Here is a 21,113-nt window from a genome sequence, read left to right as displayed (position 1 = left end):
ACCCTAACCCAAGTCAGCCCTGTGCCCACCAGCAGGTGGGGAAACCCCAGAGATGCGGGGGCCTCCCTCGCTCACTCTTGGGAACCCTTTCTGCTTCTGCACCCCCCCACCCCCGGGGCTGAAGACCAGCACCCCACTGGGGCGGGGGTGCTGAAGGCAGGGCAGGGGGGCAGAGTCTGTCTGACTGCCCTCCCCACCACCACCCACCCCAGACCCCCAGCACTGGCCCAGGGACGTGCCGGAAAGCTGTCGCCGGAGGAGAATTTCTGCCAACAAAGCTGGCAGCGCACACTCTGAAGTGTGTGGAGCGAGCCTCTGTGGGCACAGATGGTCGTCACTGCAGGCCTGGATCCGGGGTGCCAACCCCAGTGGAAAACTCCAGGTCCATGGAGGTACACTGGCCACCACCTGCCCCTGAGCCCCTCAGCTGCAGCCTGGGCACCCCACTCTCATCAGCTCCTGAGACCGGGGATGAGCCCCCCGCCCCCCCCAGCTTCTTGCTCCAAACCACCCTGGGAGGACTCCTGGTTTCCCATCCCTGGACACCACCGCCCCATCAATGCCAGACCTCAGCCAGCTGGCCCCGAAAGTGATCTGTTAAGCAGAGTAGCTGCTGATTCTCCAGCAAGGCTTAAGACAGACACGCCGGGGGTTCTGGGGAGCAGGAGCCGTCTCCACCTCCCACCTCTGAGAACTAGGGCTTGAGATTTCAACACCTCCCCGAGCTCACCCCTATCCCCGGAGGGACGCCAGAAGCAGGACTCTAGCCTGGCACTTTGCTAGCCTAAGTCCCCGACGATCAGGAGGTCCCCTCCCGGCTCTGCGCCCTGCCCAGGGCGGCCTGCCCCCCTCCCCGCTCCAGGCGATGCCTCCGCAGCCAGCCGGGGCTGCCCGCCGGGCCTGGAGCGCTCTCTGCGCCGGGACCTTGTAATTATGTCCCACAGCCCGGGAAACCGCGGGCCTCGCAGCATCTGGCTGCGGTTGCGAACTTTTGTTTCAAGATGCGCGACTATTTATAGAAGGAAAACTGGTAGGATAGTAATTTCCTAGGAGCTGGAGGAGAAATTGGCTGCGTCTCTATTAAAAGGGGGTGGGGGCGCGGCGATTTATTAGGACTGCGGCCGCGCGGGGGGCGGGGGCGGCACACGGAGCCGGGAGGCAGCGGCTGGCCCCTCCGGCCGCGTTAGGCGACCCCGGACGTGGCCCGCGTGTAAAGGAGCGGGAGGGGGAGGGCAGGCAGCCCTGGCCCTGAGGTTTAATCAGTAGCATCCAGCTTCAGTTCCCCCAAACGGCGGTTCCATAAATCAAACGTCTTTTTTAAATCGGAGGCCAGGGCATATGCGTCCCATTAGGGAATCCGGCGAAGCCACCGCTGCGCCGACGCGCCCCTCCGCTCCCTGGGCCCGGTCGGGCCCTGCCCGGAGCCTCCCCGAGCCCGGCGGGCGCTGCCCGGGCCGACGCGCACGCGGGCCCACGCGCCTCGCGATGCCTTGCCCGGGACAGCCGGGCGCACGCGGGCACTGCGCGCCCCGCCTCGCCCCCGCTGAGGGTCCGGCCGCTCGGCGCGGCAGGAAGCCGCGCGAAACCTCGGCAAACTCGGGGGACAGCCTGGGTGCTGTCTGGTGAGACGCGCTGGGCACGTGTGCGCCAGTGTGCACGCGGGGCAGCGGGCGTGTGCGTTCGGCTCTCTCGAGGTTGGCACGGCCGTGCGGCCCGCGTGGGTTTATCTAGGAGGGGGACCTTACTGGTTCAGGGCATTGGCTGGGACGCGCCGGGGATCTTTGGCGCTGCCCGCGCGCCCTTCGGACCTCGCGCTCGGTGCGCGCAGCCGGTCTACAGGCGCCGTCAGGCCTTCAGCGGGCCGCCCTTTCTCTGACCTCAAAGCCAGAACCTCTCACTGCTTCAGCAACCCCCCCCCCCCCCCCCCCGCCCACGTTCCTCAACCTTAGTGGCTGAGCCCGGCGAGGAGACCCGAAGTATCCCAGCTCCCGCGCGTGCCGGGCACCCGGCGCCCCGCCCCAGGACCTCACCGCGGCGTTCCCCGCGAGCCCAGCTCCGCAGCCGGAGGCCCAGGAAGGGGCCCCGCCCGCCCGCCCCGCGTGCGGCCCGCGGCACTCACAGGTAGCTACCGCTGGACAGGATGAGAAAGAGCTGCGGGCAGTACACGGAGAGCAGCGCGCTGCGCGGCGACAGCAGCAGCATGGTGGGCCGGCGCTCCCGGCGGGGCCGCGCAGGCCCCGCGGGCAGAGCGCGGGGGCCGGCTGAGGCCGGGGTCTCCGCGGCCCTCCCCAAGGCAGGGCGGCGGGACGGGGCGCTAGGGACCCGACCGCGCGGGCCCCGGCGCAGCCGTCGCCCGTGCCCCGCCTCCAGGGCCTCGCATCTCGCCGGGGCTGGGGCTGCGGCGCGCGCTGAGGCTGGAGGGCCCGGTGGGGGCGCGGGCCGCGGGCGGCGGGTGCGCCTCGGCCGCCGTCCGGCCCTCAGTCCGTCGATCGGTCGGAACCAGCTCTGTCGCTCGCTCAGCCTCACGTCTTCAAGTCTCCTGAGGCGCCCAGCTGCCATTGGACGGGCCACCCCTACATCCGCCTCCTCCGCGGGCGGGTTTTTTTAAAGGGGAGGCTGACCGAAGCGTGTGGCGGGAGCCGCCTCCAGGGCTTGCCCAAACCGCCCTGGCTCGGACAGCTCCCCCACCGACTCCGGCGAGCCCCACCGCTCGGGTCCGCTCTGGAGGGCGCACCCGGGGGGCAGGCATGGCGGGCCAACCGCGTGGGGGCGTGCGCTGCTCTGGGGTGCTGTGCGAGGCGCCGTGTGCGCCTGTGTGCATGCACGTGCCTGTGCGTGCCTGCGGCGGCGTGGGCGCGTCTGTGGGGGTGCAGGTGTGTGCGCCCAAATGCACTGTGTTCGCTGCGCCTCTGCCTGCGTGCGCCCCTGGGTCTGGGGAGACTGGCTGTGGGTCGGAGGCGCTCACCGCCATGGCCGACCGGGCCCAGAGTGGTAGGGCTCACCTGTGCACCAGCGCACCGGTATCTCTGCAGGCTCCGGCCTCCCAACCTCTTTGGAAAGCCTGACAATGGAAACACAGCCCCAAACAAGTGCACAGAAGCCCCCAACCCTGGCTTCCCCTACCTCACTCTTTTGCCCTCCTCTGAGGGGTTGGTTGGTACAGGTGTGGGGTGGAGCCAACCCAGGAGAACACACTTTTCTGAACCTCCAGTGGTTGTTTTTTAAAGCCCCAAACAAAAAGATGGCTTTGAGTCCCATCTCCTGTTGTCTGCCAAGCCGGGGCTGCATATGAATCTCTCGATGAGGTGTAGATCCCTTAAGCAGGAGTTAAGGCACAAAGAGAATGACAAGGAAAGAGGGGCCTGTGCAGTGGGGCCAGGGGTCCCAGAGGGAGTAGGTTTCCTGGCTTCTAGAGCTGGCATGGAGACTTGTCCCCAACACCCAGGAGGAGGGTCCCATCCCTCTGGGCCCTTCTGCCTCTCCTGAACCCCAAGAGCAGGGGGAAGGCAGGAAGCAAGGTCGCTCCTGGGACTTCACGACCCCAGTTCCAGGGGGGCAGAGGGTGCCCAGGCTCCAGACGGCTCCTCCCAGCCCCGGCCTGGCTTCCTCCAGGGCGGCATCCTGCAGGTTGCTCAGTCTCAGAGCCATTTGTTTTGAAATGGCCCCAAATCCAAGGCACGTCTACTCGTGGGGCCTCGATCAGCAACAGGATTCCAGGGGCTGAGCTCTCCCCTCCTGCCGGCCCAGGGGTTCCCCCAAGGCTGCACGTCTGCACTGGCATCGGGGCCGTGGGGCACGTGTGTGTGTGTGTGTGCACGCACACACTTGTCGAGGTGGGGGGAGGGAAGCTCCCCTGAACATTCATAAACATGGGGGTACAGGCTGGGGGAGGCGGCTGTGATCATGGAGTAGTCCCCCCAATACACACGATCTCAGATGTTTACTTGGAACTTGTCTGACCCTAAAACCCCCACTCCTGATTTGTGGTCCTGGAGGAGTCCCCGGGTGCCTGCTGTGATGTCATTAACAACAAGAAAGGGTTGACTTGACTGGGACCTCCTCCACCCCTAGAGCGAAGCCCCCCCCATCCCGGGGACTGACCTTCCGAGCACCCAGGGCAGGAGGTGCAAGTGTTACCCCAAGCTTCAGATGAGGGAAGGTGAGCTGGCAGGTGAAATAGCCTGCCCAAAGCCACCCAGTGAGGTGTGCTGGGGGTGGAGCCCCAGACCTTTCCTTGGGCACCAGGCTTCAGGTCCTCGAGCCCCTTAGGCCACATCTAGCCCAGCTGCCCTCCTCCCCATCTCGTGCAGGCCCCTCTCGCTCCAACACGTGCACCATCGATGCCATGGGGGCCAGGGCTGAGTCCCCTCCCCCTGGCAGACCCCAGGGTGACTCTGGCTTCCTGGATGTGCTTCCACAGGGGTGTATGCGGACCGGGTCTTCTCGCCCCTCCCAGGATGGGTGAGTGTATGTTTTACGGGGCACGCCAAGGGGGAGGAGTTCACCCTCACCCTTGGTGCGGGCAGAGGATAGAGCTGGGGCCACTGCCTGGCTGTCTCACGCGCTCCCAGGGAGGTTGGCACAGGTGCCTGGGCGCACCGACTGGTCTCACTCCCTGGGTTCTCTGCACGGACACCAGCTTCCATCCTACCCAGGGCAGCCAGAGCTTCAGTCCCATTGCCAGAGGGGAGAGGGGGACTTAGGAAGGACTGGGGGTCGGGGGACCCTGGCCCCAGCCCTGGGAGCTCAGGCTGGGCATCCCCTTCAGCTCCTTCCACTGTCCCGGGCTGGGGAGGTGGTGGTGGGTTCATAGAGCTCTTCCCGCAGCTGGGGGAGGGGTGCTTTCAGATGACCCCCGCTGAGGAGTGGGTGTTAGGGACGTGGTCGGGGTGCCTGGCCCAGCTCTGCCTCTCACCCTTGAGGACAGTGGCTTGGCCTCCCTTGCCCCATCGTTTCCCAGTCCTTACAACGAGAAGAGCAAAGGTCTGGCACAAGGCCTGGGTGCTGAGGATCAGGCAGCAGAAGGCAGGACCCGCGGGGGTTGCCTATTACTTTATGGGGCACAGGAAGGGCAATCCCAGGTGCTACCTCCGGGAGGGTCAGGAAAACAGTGCCTCCTCCCCGCCCCCGCCCCCGGTACACTCAGCGCACTGAGCGCTCACCACCCATAAACAAACACCCAGGGACACAGCCTGCACACAGACCCACAATAAACAGAGCCACCAGCAGCCGCAGACACGCCCGCCCAGGCCTGCAGAGCTGAGGCTGGGACAGGGCGCTTCCAGGCTGCCTCTGTGGCCACTGGCCTCGGTCCCTACCGGCCCCGGGCCTCAGTTTCACCATCTGTAAAATGGCAGAGGAGGCGACGGACGGAGGGGCGATGGATGAAATGATTCCTAGGTCTGCTTCTACCTCTCCGCCTGGGAGGCCGCGGCTCGGCCGGCCCTCCCTCGGGGCTGTTCACTGGCTCTGCCCGCCGCCGGCACCCGCCTGCCCTCCCACCGTTGGCGGCGCACAGTAGGCTCGCAGCGCGCGTCGGGGCGATGGAGGTACACCGCACCCCCGTCACGGTCATCCTGCGCGCCCCCCACCCCGCCCCCGACTCCGAGCGAGGCCGAGACAGATTCTGTCTAAAGGAGATCGCAGCTCAACAGGTAAGGACTCGGCTGGCTTCAGGAATGTGGAAATACGACTCGGAGCAGCTACTGCAGCGAGCGCGGCCCGCCGGGCGCCCGCCCGCCCGCCCGCCGGGCCGCGCGAGGGGGAGCGCGGCAAGAGGGGGCCCGGCCGAGGGCCCGGGGCGGGCGGGGCCCGGACGGAGCCCGAGGCGGCCCGGCCGCCCGCGCGGCCCGTTCCGAGCCAGCCCGACGAGTTGTCAAGGTAATTTCAACACGTCCGGGTGATGGATAGAGACGAAGTGCCGCGGCGGGGGCCCAGGCCTGCGCGCTAGCTCCTGGGGGGGTGCGCCCCCCGCCCGCTCGGGGCCCTCGGCCGCCCGAAGCCCCCCGCCCCCGCCTCGGCGCGCCCTCCGGGCGGCGAGCGCTCGGCCCGGGCTCCGCGCCCAGCGCAGCCCGGGGGAGGGAAGGCGCGTCCCACCCCCGGGGCCTGGAGCCCAAACAGGTGAAAGTACGCGCCGGGCACGCTCGCCGCTACCCGCGAGCCTGGCCGCCCGCGCGTCCGGCTCTCCCTGCCCCAGCCCTGGGCAGGGCGCCCCTCGCGAGTACCCGCCGCTCAACTCCGCCGGGCCGGGCCGCGAGTTCAACACGCAGGCCAGCCCGGGATCCCCGAGAGCTGCCCGACCCCCCTCTCCGGTCCCCGCGGGGAGCCCCTGGAGGCGGCTCCCACCGGCTGCTCCCATCCTGGGTGCCCGCCCCTGCCCACAGGGCTACTCACCCGAGCTTCACGTAGAGAACGCCAAAGCAAAGAAACACGTAGAAAATCCACTTGCGAAAGTTTCTGTGCATGATCCAGGGAGGGGGGCTGCGCCATAGACCGCGGCGGCCGGAGGGGACGCGCGGGCCGGGCGAGGGACGGGCAGGAGCAGGGGGCTTCGGTGGACAGCGCTCAGCCGGCGCTGCGGCTCCGGCGGCCGGCGACGCGCGGGCACTGGGCGCGCGCTGCCACCATGGTGAGCCCGGGCCGCCGCCGCGTGCGCCTGGGGGAGTGACCTGGGCCGGGGGCTGCAAGCTCGGAGCCGGGCTGAGTGACCGCGGGGCCCCGGGAGCGCCGGCGGGGGCCGGGGCCCGAGCGCGGCGGGCGGGCGGGTGCTGCCTCCGCTGGGCGCAGCAGCCTGGGGCCGTGCGCGCCTCGCCGAGCGCCGCGGCGGCCAATGTGTCCGCACTTGTCGGCCTCCCCAGGTGACTCGCGGCCCCGGCGAGCGAGCTGCGAGCGAGCGAGCGCGCCCCAGGTAGGAGGACCCGCCTCCCGCCCGCCCTCCTCGCTCGCCGCGCGCTCTCTCTCCCTCGCTCCCGGCCTCTCCCCTCCCTTTTCTCCTCCCTCCCCCGTGACACACGAACGCATCTCTCCCCCGGAACCCCCTCCCCAAGCCGGCTCCCTTCCGATCGCCAAGCCCAGACTGGGAGGGAAGAAGGGGGTTGGGAGCGCGGGGAGGGGGGGTGAGCCGGGGAGGGCGCGGCCCCGAAGAGACACCTGCGGAGGGGCTGGCGGCTCCTCTGCGCCCGCGAGGGTGGGGGTGGGGGCCCGGCAGGAGTGGCCCCATCGGGCGGTGTAGCCACTCGTCTTCCAGTTTCTAGGGAGGAAGGGAGAGACCACCCACACCCATCCCCGTTCTGGGCACGTTTCCCCTACCCCTCAGAAATTACCCCGCTTGGGGTCCCCCAGGACCACGCCCTTCGCACAGGCATTTCTGCCAGCCCAGAGGACCTCCATCAGAGCCCCTCTTCCAGCCCCCGGGTCCCCACACCTGTCAGGACCGCTGCCGGTGGCGCTTACTGAGATCAGGGACAGGAAACGGACAGACAGACGGGCCTGGCCAGATGCAAGGGGCTGGCTCCATGACCTCCTAGGGAAGCAGTTTGGCTGAGCACCATGGTGGAGACAGATGGGAGGATGCTGGGGTGGCTTCCTCGGCTCTGTGGGAAGCTCCCACCCCAAGGATCCCCTCCTTGCTCTCCCCATCACCCCGAACCCCTCGGCTTACACCTTCTCCTCCGCAGTGCCCAGGGTGCGAGGTCAGAACCAGAGTGGTGCCTCCCACACCAGAGCATCTGACTTGGCTCAGGGCCGGCCAGCGGGCACCCCGGGGGCACACGGCCTGCTTTTGGCTGAAGCTCTGTCTGGAGAGGGCGGGTCAGTGGCCCTCCGCCTAAGCACTGCCCTGGGCAGGCTCCTGTCCTGCTCCAGTGTACAGACCTGGACGCCTCTTGGGCGAAGGGATGGAATTAGGAAGCACTTAGTTTCCGAGGACCAGCAGAGACCTGAAACTTGCTGGTGTGGGAGTGCAGGCGGGAAGGGGCAGGGTGCTGCTGCCAGCCAGCCTGGGTCCCACCTAGACTACCCGCCCCCCACTTTGAGGGCCCCGCTCCCCCCACCCTGCAGTGCGACCCCCTGCTCCTGATCCCCTCTTAATCCTTGCAAATCCCCTGAACCTTTGCCACCACCCAGGCGCGGGCCATTCCTCGGCCTCTGATCCGAGGCCGGTGGTGCAGCTTCGCGGAGCGGGCAGACAGGGAGCATTCACAGATAGAGAGGGACGCTGAAAAGCCTCACTGGCAGGGAAACTGAGGCACAGAAAAAGAGACATGACTATAGTAGCCTCACCCCCAAGTGTTCTCTGCGTCCCAGCGCCCCAGATGTGACCCCATTTCACGGAATGGGAAGCTGAGCCCTGGAAACCGGAGAGTCGGGCTGAGCCCTTGCTGCCGGTGGCTGGAGCAGGGGGGGTGGGCCGGCTGGGGCGCGCGAGCCGATGCTGCCACCCGGCGGCGACGTGCGGACGCGAGGCTGCGGGCTCTCCACGACCGGATGGGAGGGGGTGTCGCGGGACGCTGGGCCACGCGGGGCTTCGGGACTGCGAAGCGGACAGCGTGGCCCCATCTGGGCACAGATTCCGGGGGCCACCTTGCCCCCAGCGCCGCCAGCCTCAGTCTCCGCCTCCGATAATGGGGCGAATCCCGGGGACATGCGGAGTATGGCGGGACTTCGATAAAGGACCCCCCACCCCGCAGTGGCCGCCTCTCCCCGGCCCGGAGCCTCGGCGACTGCCGAGACCTCATGCCTCGTGAACCCCCGCCCCGACCTCGATCCGCTCCCCGGGTCGGGTAGGGAGACCTCCGAGGTCGGGCAGGCTCCTGGACGAACCCGGCGTGGTGGGGCCGGGAGAGGGACGCCTCGGTTAGTCCACCCCCTCTGCCTGCTGCTCCCGGCCTCAGTTTCCCCGGGAGAACCGGGCGCAGAGCGCGCCTCTCGAGACTCGGGTACCACTGCGCAGCGTCGTGCTGCCCCCTGCTGGCCGCGGGGCCGAATGTCGGCCGAGCAGGTACCTCTGGGCGGCTTCCAGGCACGCCTGCTTGGGGTCCGATTTCTTGTTGGCATCTCCAAGGGGATTCCTGAATAGCTCCACGGTTGGCAGAAGTCTCGTGTGGAAGAGCTCTATGAATCCCTCTCCGTGTGTCTGTGCGTACACACACACAGAGGCCGCATGCTTGAGGTCCCTTCCCAGTCTGGGTCCCCAGGGTCCATTCCAAAGGCTCTAAGGTCTGCAGACACAGGTGGTTACCTGCCTCCTCCAGCCCCATCCCTTCTCCCCCACACCCCTCCTCCCAAATGGGTTTGCAGCTCCAGACATCCTGAATAAGGTGGTGGCCAGGGTCTGGCTCCAAGGGTCCCTCATCTGTTTGCTGGAAGTGGAGGGGGTGCTTCTGCTAGGAAAGGGGTTCTGGTACTCAATGAGTGTGGAGACATGCTGATGCCCAAAGGAAGAGTTATCCAGGATCAGAGTGCCCTGGGAACCCCAGATGGGTCTTAGGGCACCTTAGTGGGGCTCAGTGGCCTCAGCCCCTCTTCCCTGTGTGACCTCAGGCAAAGCACTCAAGCTCTGCAACCTGGGTTTCCTCATGGCTACCTGGGACCAGCAATGGCACTTACACAGTCTGGGGTTCTGACATTTGATTGAGTTAACCCATGTGAAGGTGCCTGGCAACTCTGGCCCCTGCCTGCCCCTCAACTCCATCACACACGTGAGCGCCCTTGTTCTCCTCCCCCTTGTCTTGTCTTCTGCTACCTGAACACATTGAGCTAGTTCTGCCCCAGGGCCTTCGCGCATGCTGTCTCTTCTGGCACAGTGCTCTTTCCCTGGTTCTTTGTGGCCTTAGCATAAGCGCATTGGAGGGGTGCTCACGTTCCTTCCCCCAAACGTACTCACTGGTTTCCTCTATCACAACGCTGCTGTTCCTCGTGACACTGAGGACAAAATGTGGTTATTTGTTTCCTAATTATCCCTTTCGCTTCCCTGATGGTTCAGTGGTAAAGTATCTGCCTGCCAATGCAGGAGCCCTGGGTTTGCTCCCTGGGTCAGGAAGAGCCCCTGGAGAAGGGAATGACCACCCACTCCAGCATTCTTGCCTGGAGAATCCCATGGACGGGGAGCCTGGTGGGCCACAGTCCGTGTTGGTGTTCAGTCACTAAGTCTTGTCCGACTCTTTGATTCCACAGACTGCAGCACGCAGTCTTCCCTGTCCTTCACTATCTCCCAGACTTTGCTCAGACTCAGGTCCAATGAATTGGTATGCTGTGGGGTCGCAAAAAGTCAAACACAGCTTAGTGACTGAGCAACTACAACAGGTGCTCCTTGGGGACCATCTCCACCTCTGCTTTGGCTCCTGCCCTATCCCCAAGATAAGAGAGAACCTGGCATATAGTACAGGTTCTATAAGCAGCTATGGAGTAAGTGATTTTCCAGGAGGCAGCTGCATCCATGACTGCAGAGCAGGGACCTAACATCGGCTCCTTTGAACCTTGAGTCTGATCTCAACCACCATCTCCTGCCTTGGCCACACCCCATTCTTGTGCACTTCCTCCTGCCTCATTCTTGCATCTTGTATTGGCTTCACTCTTAAGTGTTTCCTGAACCCCAGGATCTCCAACTGAGGTGACACTAATGTGTGTTGGGTCCCGTCTACATAAGCAGTGAGAGGATTCTAAGCCCAAGAAGGATCTGATGTGCCCCTGTTAGCTTTGAAGACGGAAGGAACTTCATGGTGAGAAATTCAGATAGCCTCTATGAGCTGAGAGTCTTAGAACTGGAGAAAGAAGAGAGGCCAAAGCTCCATCTACAGGAGGAAGGCCCCTTGGGCTAGATGAGGTTGAGAGGAAATGGGCTGCAACCTTCAAGGTTGGGGTCAGGATGGCAGAGGGAGGGGGAAGGACTAGAGGTTGGCATTAGGAGGATATTTGGGCCAGTCCTTGGAGCGTTATGGATGTGATCCATCACGTGGAAGTCCATCCAGTATCTGAGGATTGCTGCCATGCAGGAGAACGCCGCGTGCTTGCCTAGGCAGAGGAGACGCTGTTAGGTTGACCAGCTGTTCTGTCTTGCCCAGGACAGAGTGGGGGTCCCCAGGATGAGAGATTTTTCAGTTCTAAAACCAGATAGTCCCAGGCGAACTGGGCCGAGTTGGTGGCCTTAGCTAGAGCAATTCCTTTTCTCGTTGCTGTAGACTAAGAGCCTTCCATCGGCACCTGCTAAGACATCCATACATTTTCTCGTGGAAGGAGGTCTGCCTGGGGCCCAGCCCCTTTCACTCCCTCTCCAAGTTTCCCCATGCAAACACCTTCTCTTCACTCTTTTCAAAGTTCCATGGTACTCAGAAGCCCCACAGGACAGAGGGTGGAGACAGTGATGGACAGTGAGTATGGAAAGAAATGTCCCCATATCAGTACTCGGATGGGAGCAGACAGTTGAGAAGATAACCACTATTGATTTACACAACTTGCAGAAAACATTGAAAGCCATACTCAGAGGCAGATGTATTGCTTTGATCACTAAAAGGAAAGATGAAAATAAGTGAACCAAGTATTGAGATTAAGAATTTTTATAAGTAATGCATTAGTCCAGGATTTAGCGATTAAAAAAAAAAAAAAAGGCCAGGTAGTAAATATTTTAAACTTTTTTGGGCCACATGCAGTCTCTTAATAGTCTTCTTTGATTTATTAATTTTTAACAACTCTTCAAAAATGTAAAATCCATTCTTAGCTTGGGGATTTGGCCCCCAGACACAGCTTGCTGACTCCTGTATTCCCAGGATATTTTCCATTGCAAATGACAGAAACCAAGCTGTGAGCAATAAAAAAAAATTTTTTTTAAAAAAGGAGGAAACTGTTGATTCACATAACTAAAGAATCTAAGAGTCTGATGGTAGTGTGCCTTCAGGCATAGCTGGATCCAGGGCTCAAACAAACTTACCAGTGATTCTTTATCTCTCTGTCAATTCTGCTAACCCAGAAGTCAGCCACATCCCAGGCAGGCAGTGGCCCCTCACCGCTCCAGGGTTCTGCCATGCAGGTTGACAACCACAGAAAAGAGAGCTCCTCTTTCCCAGGAGCCAACAAGGTCCTAAGATCAACTGCCATTGCCTTTGACTGGCCTGGAGGGGGCTACATGCCTATCCTGTAGCCGATTACTATGGCTGGGGAGGGAGGCACTGTCCTAGGATTTTGGAGCCCAGATTGGGGCCATTCCCATCAGCAGTGGCTCCAAGAGGGAAATGGAAAAAGAGAGTGAATGCTGGGTGGGAAAAATAACCAGTGTCCACTGCATGCTGAAAGCTCTGTGTTTAATGAACACTTATATAGCACAGGCACTGTCATTAACTCGTTTACTGTTCATCACAGCCCTGTGAGGGAGGTTTTATTATCACCCCATTTACAGATGAGCAAACTGAGGCCTTGCTCAGGGACTTGAGGGTGATCGCGTATTGGAAACTTACCACGGCCTGTTCCATCAGTAGCTCAAGGAAGAAGGGCCACAAGCTCATCTCCAAGGATGACAAAAAGACACTGAGAAAAATTGAAGACTCCTTGATTGGAAAAAACAAAGAGAAACTCTTGACAGACAGACAGAAACTCTTAGAAATCACGGACCCGAGGCTGCGCCATCAGCATGACAGGAAATACTTGGACTTCATCATCTACCTCCCTTGCTCTCTCTCCCCAGAGCCGGTCTTTTGAGCCCTTCACTTGCTCCTCTAAAGCCATTCAGCCTGGAGTCCCGGCAATAGTCTGGTCCATGATTTGACGCTGCCTCTGTGCCTTTTCCACGCTCTTCCATCCTGTTCCCCACCAGGAATTGCTTTCCTTCTCCTTTCTACCACTATTTACAGCCTGACTCTGACCACTTATCTCCTGAGCCCTTAGGCTGGGTCAGGTCATAAAGGGTTCTGAGAGCCAGACCAAGACCTTGGACCTTGTCCTTGGCAAGAGCCAAACACTATGCCCTCAGGTGCCTGAGCAAGCTGGGGTTTCTCAATGGCAGCACCACGAGCTTTCAGGGCTGGACCATTCTTGGTGGGGGTGGGGCACCGTGGTGGGCGCTGGAAGGCGTTTAGTCGCATCCCTGGCCTCCACCCATTAGAAGCTTATAGCATCCCTCCCCTCATTGGAACAACCCAAAGTATTTCCAGATACCCTAATGAGAACCAGAGGTGCAAGCTACAAGGTGTGGACTTGTGAGGGTGGAGGATGCAGGTTCTGTCCATCGTGTGGCTCGGACATCCCCAGGACACGGCTGAGTCAGCCAGGCATAGATAAGCATGGGCACATTTGCAATCCTGCTTGGCGGAAGCAGAAAATTCCAAATAAGCAATTTCCTTTTAAGCCCGTGACGCAGCATCTGCATTCCCTCTGCCCACATTCCACTGATTCTGGCCGGATTCTGCTCACACTCAGCTACAAGGGGCAGGGAACCCAGGTCATGAGCTGAGCTGCTGGCCAGGCCAGTTTCCACTTAGAGGACTGGTGGTCACACAGACCCAGACTGGGGAGAGGCGGGCAGTGGGTTTTGGAGGACAAATGACAGTCCTTCGCATTCCTTTAGGCTCTGGTCCCCACCTCCCCCATAGCCATTTTCTGACATCCTCCCATGCTATCCATCGGATTCCCATGAGCCCCTCTAGGCCCTTACTCCCTTACCTTAGTACAGGAGACCTTGCATCCAGAGTCAGGTCCTGACCCAGCCGGTCATCCACTGGTCCCATGTGAGCCACCCAAAGCACATGCAGTCTTTCGGCCTGATCACTCCTCTGGTTTTCGTGTTGGTCTCTCTTCTTCAAGACTTCTTCCCCACTATATCAGCTTTGACTAGGGTTGACTGCCTATAACAGCAAAGCTCAAAACTGCAGTGCTTAAACAAGGTAAATGTGTGTTTTTTCTTTCCCATAAAAGAACTCTAGATGTGGGCAAGCTAGGGCTGCGGTGAAGGCCATACATGTCACCAGGGACGCAGGGTCCAGCCCGCTCATTGCTCTACATCCCTGAGCATGTGTTCCTTCACCTCAGACTCCAACGTGGCTGCCAGAGCTCAGCCATCACATCTGCTTTCCAGGCTGCTGGCTGGACAAAGGGCCAAAGAAGGGCAGGTCTCTTCCCATTCCTGGATACTCCTATTTCTCATTGGCCAGAACTTGATCATGTGATCATACCTAGCTGCAAGGGAGGTGGGAAATGTGACATTTTAGCTGAGCGGCACTAGACCCGGGTAAAACCGGAGCTCCGTTACTGAGGCAGGTGGGGAGATGGCTATTGGAGCGCACGATCCCTGATTTCTCCCCACCCTGCGATCTACTCGGACGTCCTCATCCCCAGTCCATTCAGACTGCGGGCAACTGGTTGTCCAGACTTTCCTCCCTTGGGGCTGAGCTGGGCCCCAGGCTGCAGTCAGATCCAGAAGCTCTGGGCTGAAGGAATAAAGGAGCAGGTGGACACCCCCCTCCCCCACCACACCCCCAGCCACCCCTGTTGATGAGAAGAGTTTTGAGTCAGAGCCAGCCCAGGCTGATCTGGGCAGAGCCACTGACACATGGCCGGGGGCTGCAGGCGAGGCCTCATTGTCTAATGCAAACACTTTCATGTCTCCTGGTCGTCACTTTGCCACTGCGTTTAACGTCATGCATTTTTCATGCCTCTTAAGCCAAGTATTCTTTAGAAAACAGGACTGAGTCACTCGCTTTCCCAGCCTCTCCGAGAATGACTGGCCAATCATGTGGGGGAGGGGGAAGCTCATTTCTGAACTGGGGACTCATCCTTAAGAAGTTGGATTAACTGTCTGAAATGTAATTGCATCTGAAGCCATAATCCTATTTACCAGGTTGATCTCCTAAAAGCAATGGGCTGTTTGTTCTTTGTCTTGGGCACCAAGAACCAGTGCACCAGAGCCGACCACTGACCACAATAATGCCTGAGAATCTGCATCCTTACCCCACACCCCATGTGACTCACGAACAAAGACTTTGACTCATGGCCCTCATGGCTTTAAGGGTGGGAAGACTGACAGGGAGGAAAAGGACCTCCAGGGTCATCCAGTGGCCCAGCAAGGACTGGAGGAGCCCGGCTGTGCCGCCCCAGCACCCAGGGTGCCTGGGGGTTCTCACCCGGCCCTGCTCCTGTGGCTGCAGCCGGCAGAGCCAGCATCCAGCCCTGGGGCCCGGGCCCCTGGCCTGGCAATATGGACTTCCTCGCCTGCATCCATCCCACCATGCAGGGCCCTGGGGAGGTGGGCACGCTGACCTGGACTCCACAGATGCCCCTCACATTGGCCTGAGATGCACACAGGCCACCAGAGGGCAACACCCGGCCTTCAGGGCCGTCTCCAGTCCTGGCCCGGGAAATGCCTTGGGATCTGGAAAGCTCGGGGCCTTGGCTCTTGGGAGGTTGTCACCAGTGCTCAGGCCTTGGCCAGCAGCACTGATGCCCTGTGATCCCTGATCACTGGTGGCATCTCCGTGATGGTGAATGAATGAATGAATGGGTGAACGAACAAATGAAAGAGGTGACGGACCCGCCTTGGGCCTGCCAGACCCTGCTTCCTTCTATCATCTATCACGCTGTAGCCCCCCAACCCTGGTGTGGTGTGAGGGGGTTCTGGGAGGGGACACTCACAGCTGGCTCCTCGGCTCCTGGTGAGCAGGCTCAATGTGGGGGAGGGCCAGGGACAGGGTCTGGAGACGGGGGCTGTGGGCACCAGGCTCTGTGACTCTGAGACCCAGTTTCCCCGTCCATGAGATGCTTGCTTCTTGCCTCCCTGGTTGTCACCCTGAGTGGGGCCTGGCACACATTTCATGCCCTCTAAGGAGAGGCGTCTTGGCAGTGCAGGCATGATTGCAAACACCGGGGCATCTCCAGGGCGCTTGTGATACGGAAACTGCTCTGCTCCGTGACACCTGCTCTTTTTTTTTTTTTTTAATTTTTTTTTTTTTCTGATGAGGACTATTTTTACAGTCTTTGTTGAATTTGCTACATTATTGCTTCTGTTTTATGTTTTAGTGTTTTGGCCGCAGAGCAGTATAGGAGGTTAGCTCCCTGAGCAGGGATCGAGCCCTCACCCGCCTGCATTGGAAGGTGGAATCTTAACCACTAACCACCAGGGAAGTCCAGACCCTTCCTCTTGTGAGGAGCTGTGCCCAAGAGAGAGAGCGGGTGGGCACACGAAGGCAGTCCCACCCGCGTCCTCTTCCTCCAGCGGGGACCCCTGTGGAGGGACAGGGTGAGTCCAGGCCAGGACCCAGGACAGAGCCGCGCCTCCGGGAACGTGGGTGCTGTGGCACACTGCCCCCTCGCCCACCACCCAGAACATGGGGAACAGCAGCTCCTGGGCCCCACTGCATGGCTCTGAGCGCGCTCCAGGTGCCTCTCCCCTCCCTGCCTGCTGGGTGGTGGACATAAAGAGATGCCACGGTGCCTGGGCCTGGGGACCACGCTCAGCCTCCCCTCCCCTGCCCTCTGCACATCTCCCCACCTTCCCCGGTGCTGGCCCGTTCACCCGATGATTGCTTCTTAAGACGGTCTGCCTGGCTCATCCTTCAGGGCTCGGCAAAGGCTGCCTCCTCCAGGAAGCCCTCCCTGATTCCCCCCATCGGGTGCTGGCCTCCCTGGGGCACCCATGGCCCCAGGCTCCTGTCCGTTTCTGTGGCATCCCCCCGGGAGGGCAGAGACACCCAATTTCTTCCTAGGAGTCTGGGGCTTTTACGACATTCTCTCCAGCAAAACTGGAGACAACATAGGAAAGGTTTTAGAGGGTGGAAGTCAGCATGGTGCAAGTGAGCCTGCCTCAAACATGCACATCTCACTGATTTCCTGGCTGGTGAAAGTGTCTGCATCTGGTCTTCTCTCAGAACCAGGCCAGGACGAACCTGAACCTGAATCTGACCCAGAAAAGTGCTGAAAATGCGCTGTGGTTGCTGGATGGGCTTGTGACTGAGTTCCACGGGGTCTCTGACCCCGCCCATGAGGACGCTGGGGCCCTGTGGCCGCTGGGCTTTTAAAGCAAATGATAACCACCCTGCAGTCGTTTGGCTGATGGGGTCAACGTAGCTGATACCTCCTTCTCTGCCTGGAGAATCCCATGGACAGAGGAGCCTGGTGGACTACAGTCCATGGGGTCGCAGAGAGTCAGACATGACTGAGCGACTTTCACCTCACTTCTCTGGCCAGAAAAAGGGCCTTTTCTGGTTGTTTTCTTTTTTAATTAAGTATGTTAATTGGAGGATAATCTGGTTGAGCTTTTAAGAGCCCAGAGAAATGGGTGCAGACTTTATAAGGCTCTGAAGCTTTCGCTATGCCCTCTTGGACCCAGGCCACGGGCGCGTGAGGAGGGCAGAGATGGGGCACACATGGAGGGGCCTGCTGTTCCACCTGGAGGGAGACCATGGGGGAGGCTCCAGCATCCCTGGGCCCAGCGTCCGCACCCATCTGGGACAGAGGCTCCTTCAGGGCACTGGCAATAGCCCCAGAAGAAAGGGGGCCACCGGTCATGTTTGATGGGCAAGCCATGCTGTCCAGGACCCCGGGGTCCAGAAAGAAATCGGATGACTCTGCCCTCCTGGGAAGATGCTCCAGAAACTGACAAGAGCCCAGGACCCCGGGAGCCCCAAGGAGGCCAGACAGGGGTGTTCAGGGAAGGCTTCTTGGAGGAGGCAACCTTTGCTGAACCTTTTAAATTATTTAAAAAAGATTTTGGCTGGCCTGTGGGATCTTAGTTCCCTCATCAGGGATCAAACCTGTGTGCTCTGCATTGGAAGCATGGAGTCAACCACTGAACCGCCAGAGAAGTCCCTGTATTTCTTACTATAAATTCAGTGTTAGGCTTCCCGGCTGGCCCTCAGGACTGGGCTCTGGAGCCTCTTTGCCTGAGTGTGGAGGGCAGGGGCCTCCCTCTCCTCTCGGGGGAGTCAGGATCAGGGTTGGGTGATTGCAGCCGGGCCAGGCTGGGGGCTGGGGAGGCCTGGAACCCCCTGGGCAAGGAGGGCTGCCCGGGATGGCAGGGTGACCCCAGCCTGGCAGCAGAGGTGAGGCGGGGGAAGCGGGTCCTTTGAGTGAGGGGCCTGGGGACACCTCCCTTCCTGGCTCCATCTGAACTGTGGGGACAAGAGCAACATTCACTTCTGACAAGTCACAGGTCTCTGTCCCCTCCACCGCCCCACCAAGAGTATCCCCGCCCTGGTCCCTAGGATTCACGCGGGCTGGTCTCCGTCCCCAGACAGTCCCAGCCCCTTGCCCTTGACCTTGGGGGTCCAACCCAGTTCTGGGTTCCTCCGGAGTCCCTGACATCCCCCAGCGTTCCCACCAGAGGGCGCCTTGCAGCCGGGAACGGCTGTGGCTCCCGGACCGGCAAGGCTTAAGGCAGGGCGCTGGGGGGCAGACTCGTGGAGGGCTGAGGTCTGAGATCGGGCAGGCCCCTCCCTGGGGGTGCTGCCGGGGGGGCTGGGAGGTGAACGGTGGGGGGCCTGGGGAGGGGGCTCCTCCCCCCAGGCGGGGAGACTGAGGCTGGACGACCATTTGGATGCGGGGTCCCCATGGGGCTACGGGGCTACGTGAGCGCCCCGAGGACCTCGAAAGGGACACAGCAGAGGCCGGGTGAGCATGGGGAGCAGTGTGTGCGTCCCTTCATCGCTGGGGCCACCGGGGTGTGTCCATCTTCCGGCCGGTGTGGCTGTGGATGTGCCCGGGAAGGGGGGGTGTCCAGGGACTCTGCTTCAGGTCCCTGGGGCACCCCAGGACGGACTGCCGGTCACCCACCACGTTTTGCCTTTGAGGAGCCATCAAACTGGTGTCCACGGTGACGGCACTGGCCACCTCCCCCCTGCACCCCCGGGGCCTCCAGTCTCTCCTCTCCTGTGACCAGCACTTCTGTTTCATTGTTACTGTTCTTTAGCCTCCTAGTGGTGTGACCGGCACCTCCTGCTTCTATGGCTGAATAATACCTGGAGCTCTTCCTCAGGGGCTCAGTGGCAGGAGGGAGACCCCCTGAAGCCAGCAGACCGCCCCCCAGGGTCAGGGGCGGCCATGGAGGCAGAAGCTGGGGGACATCAGTCCTTCCGGGAAACTTCCAGAGACACAAGGTGAGCAGACCCGCAGAGCAAGTGTGAAGTCTAGCGTGCTCCAGGCGGCGGTGGAGCACACACACTCACGGGCTTAGAGACACACACTCAGAGACACACACTCTCACATGCTCACAGGCACGCACTCTCAGAGACACAGACACGCACTCTCAGAGGCACACACTCTCACATGCACATAGACACACACTATCAGAGACACAGACATGCACACTCACACACAGGCTCACAGGCACACACACTGACATGCACACATTCATGCACAGACACACACTAAGAGACAGACACACACACTCATGCATTCACACACAGAGACACATATTCACACACTCATGCACTCACAGACTCACATACACACACAGACACACACTTACACAGGCACACACTCACAGACTCACACACTCTCACACAGACACACATATGCCCACATGCACTCACAGACTCACACACACACACTCACACAGGCACACACATTCACACACTCATGCACTCACAGACACACACACACACACAGACACACTCACACAGGCACACACTCACAGACTCACACACACTCACTCACACAGACACACATACGCCCACACGCACTCACAGAGACCCAGCCTGACACCTGGACAGACACACACCCAGACATACACCCACAAACACACACACCAACGCACAGACACGCCCCCTCACTGTCTGAGGGCCGCGCTGTCCTCCCAGCTCCCTCCCTCAGTCATGTGTCAGCCAACAAGCATCTTTCTCAGGCCTAGTGTGTACCAGGTTTTATGCTAAAGGTTTTGGAGAATGCAGAAGTGAGCAAAAAGTTAACTCCTTCACCCTGAAAATAAAAAGCGGAGCCAAGTCTGGCAGGAGAGGTGAGACCCAGCTGGAGCTGCACAAGCCCCCCTGCCCAGAGCCCTGTGGGTCTCAGGCGGCCTCAGATGCCGCCGAGAGCCGCAGACTGACCAGACTGACGGGGCTCCCTGAGGCCCGCGGGGCGAGCGCGGGCAGTGAGGAGCCCAGCTGGCCCAGGGCAGGGGATTCGAGGTCCTGGGGGGCCTCTCGGCAGAAAGGAGCCCGGGAGGCTGGGGCCAGGCGAGGGCCGACGGGACGGCAGGCCTGGGAAGGAGCCAGTCCTCCGCTGGGGGCAGGGAGATGGGACGGCCCACCAAGGAGCAGGTCCGCAGGCCTGTCTCCAGGGGCAAGCCCTGGGGGTGCAGAGGAAAGGGGCTGTTCGTGACTTTGACAACGACAGTCACTGGGGTACGCAGCCCCCAGCCTTTGGGCCCCTTAGAGATGAGCACAGGGACGGTGCATGTGCTACCGGAGGTGCGCGGGGGCCACGCGAGCTGGGCCTGCAGGGAGGCGCTGCCTGGAGGGGGTGGGCAGCGGACACAGGGTCGGGGTGGTTGGGGGAAACTCACCCAGACTCACTGGCAACAGCAGGGACCAAGGCAGACAGGTCCAGCACAGGCCTGAGCTGGTGTTGGGGGCTGGGGTGAGGGAAGAGGGGAGGACCGCCTGTGAAACCCCGACAGGAAGGGGAGATGTGGGCCAGGACAGGCCCCTGCAGCTGCAACCAGGAGGAGGTGGCCTTGAAGGGACCTGGAGGCCAGCGTGGCGGGCAGAGGGCGCGGCCAGTGCAAAGGCCTCACGGTTAGGAAGAAACTCAGCGTACCCTGAGGGCAAAGACTGAAGTCCCCCCACCCCCAGCCCACCCCCAGGAGGGCTCTGGGGCCCCTCGTCATTTTAAGGCTGGAAGGAATCAGTTGGATTCAACTGGAGGCGCCTCCTCTGGGAATCAGACGCCGTGGATTGCAGTGCCTGCCGGAGGGTTCACTCCAGGACACGCTGTCTTCTGAGTTCCGGCTTCCTGTGTGGCTGGGGTGGGGGTGGGGGATCTGGCCAGGGGCCACGGCTCCCCAGCCAGCACATTGTCTGCCCTGCGGCCGGAAGCGGCTCCTGCCCAGGGCAGGCGGGGCCTGGGGGACCTTGACCCGGCTCAGGCTCCGCGTCTGCGCGGATGCCACTGGCCACCTCGCCCCCCACCCCCCCACCCCC

The 21,113-nt window shown here is 61.4% G+C and overlaps 1 protein-coding gene and 1 long non-coding RNA gene across 2 annotated transcripts in view; both read right to left on the bottom strand.

Annotated features, from left to right (window-relative positions):
* The window catches only part of WNT7B (Wnt family member 7B), a 49,544-nt gene extending 47,342 nt beyond the window's left edge, over positions 1-2,202 (bottom strand). Inside the window, exon 1 of the mRNA XM_061124014.1 lies at positions 2,120-2,202. Within this exon, the coding sequence (XP_060979997.1) occupies positions 2,120-2,202 (83 nt within the window). The remainder of the gene's footprint in view (positions 1-2,119) is intronic.
* A 10,243-nt stretch (positions 2,203-12,445) lies between these two features.
* LOC133043188 (uncharacterized) lies at positions 12,446-20,537 on the bottom strand. Its single transcript, XR_009689662.1, has 3 exons — positions 20,477-20,537; positions 13,648-14,160; positions 12,446-12,536 (listed from the first exon to the last, which is right to left on the bottom strand). It is a non-coding gene; the product is annotated as an uncharacterized LOC133043188 (long non-coding RNA).
* Between the last annotated feature and the right edge of the window lie 576 nt (positions 20,538-21,113).

The sequence above is a fragment of the Dama dama genome, chromosome 22 (assembly GCF_033118175.1).
Source record: "Dama dama isolate Ldn47 chromosome 22, ASM3311817v1, whole genome shotgun sequence".
Classification (NCBI taxonomy): domain Eukaryota; kingdom Metazoa; phylum Chordata; class Mammalia; order Artiodactyla; family Cervidae; genus Dama; species Dama dama.
This window is presented reverse-complemented; position numbering and strand designations above follow the sequence as displayed.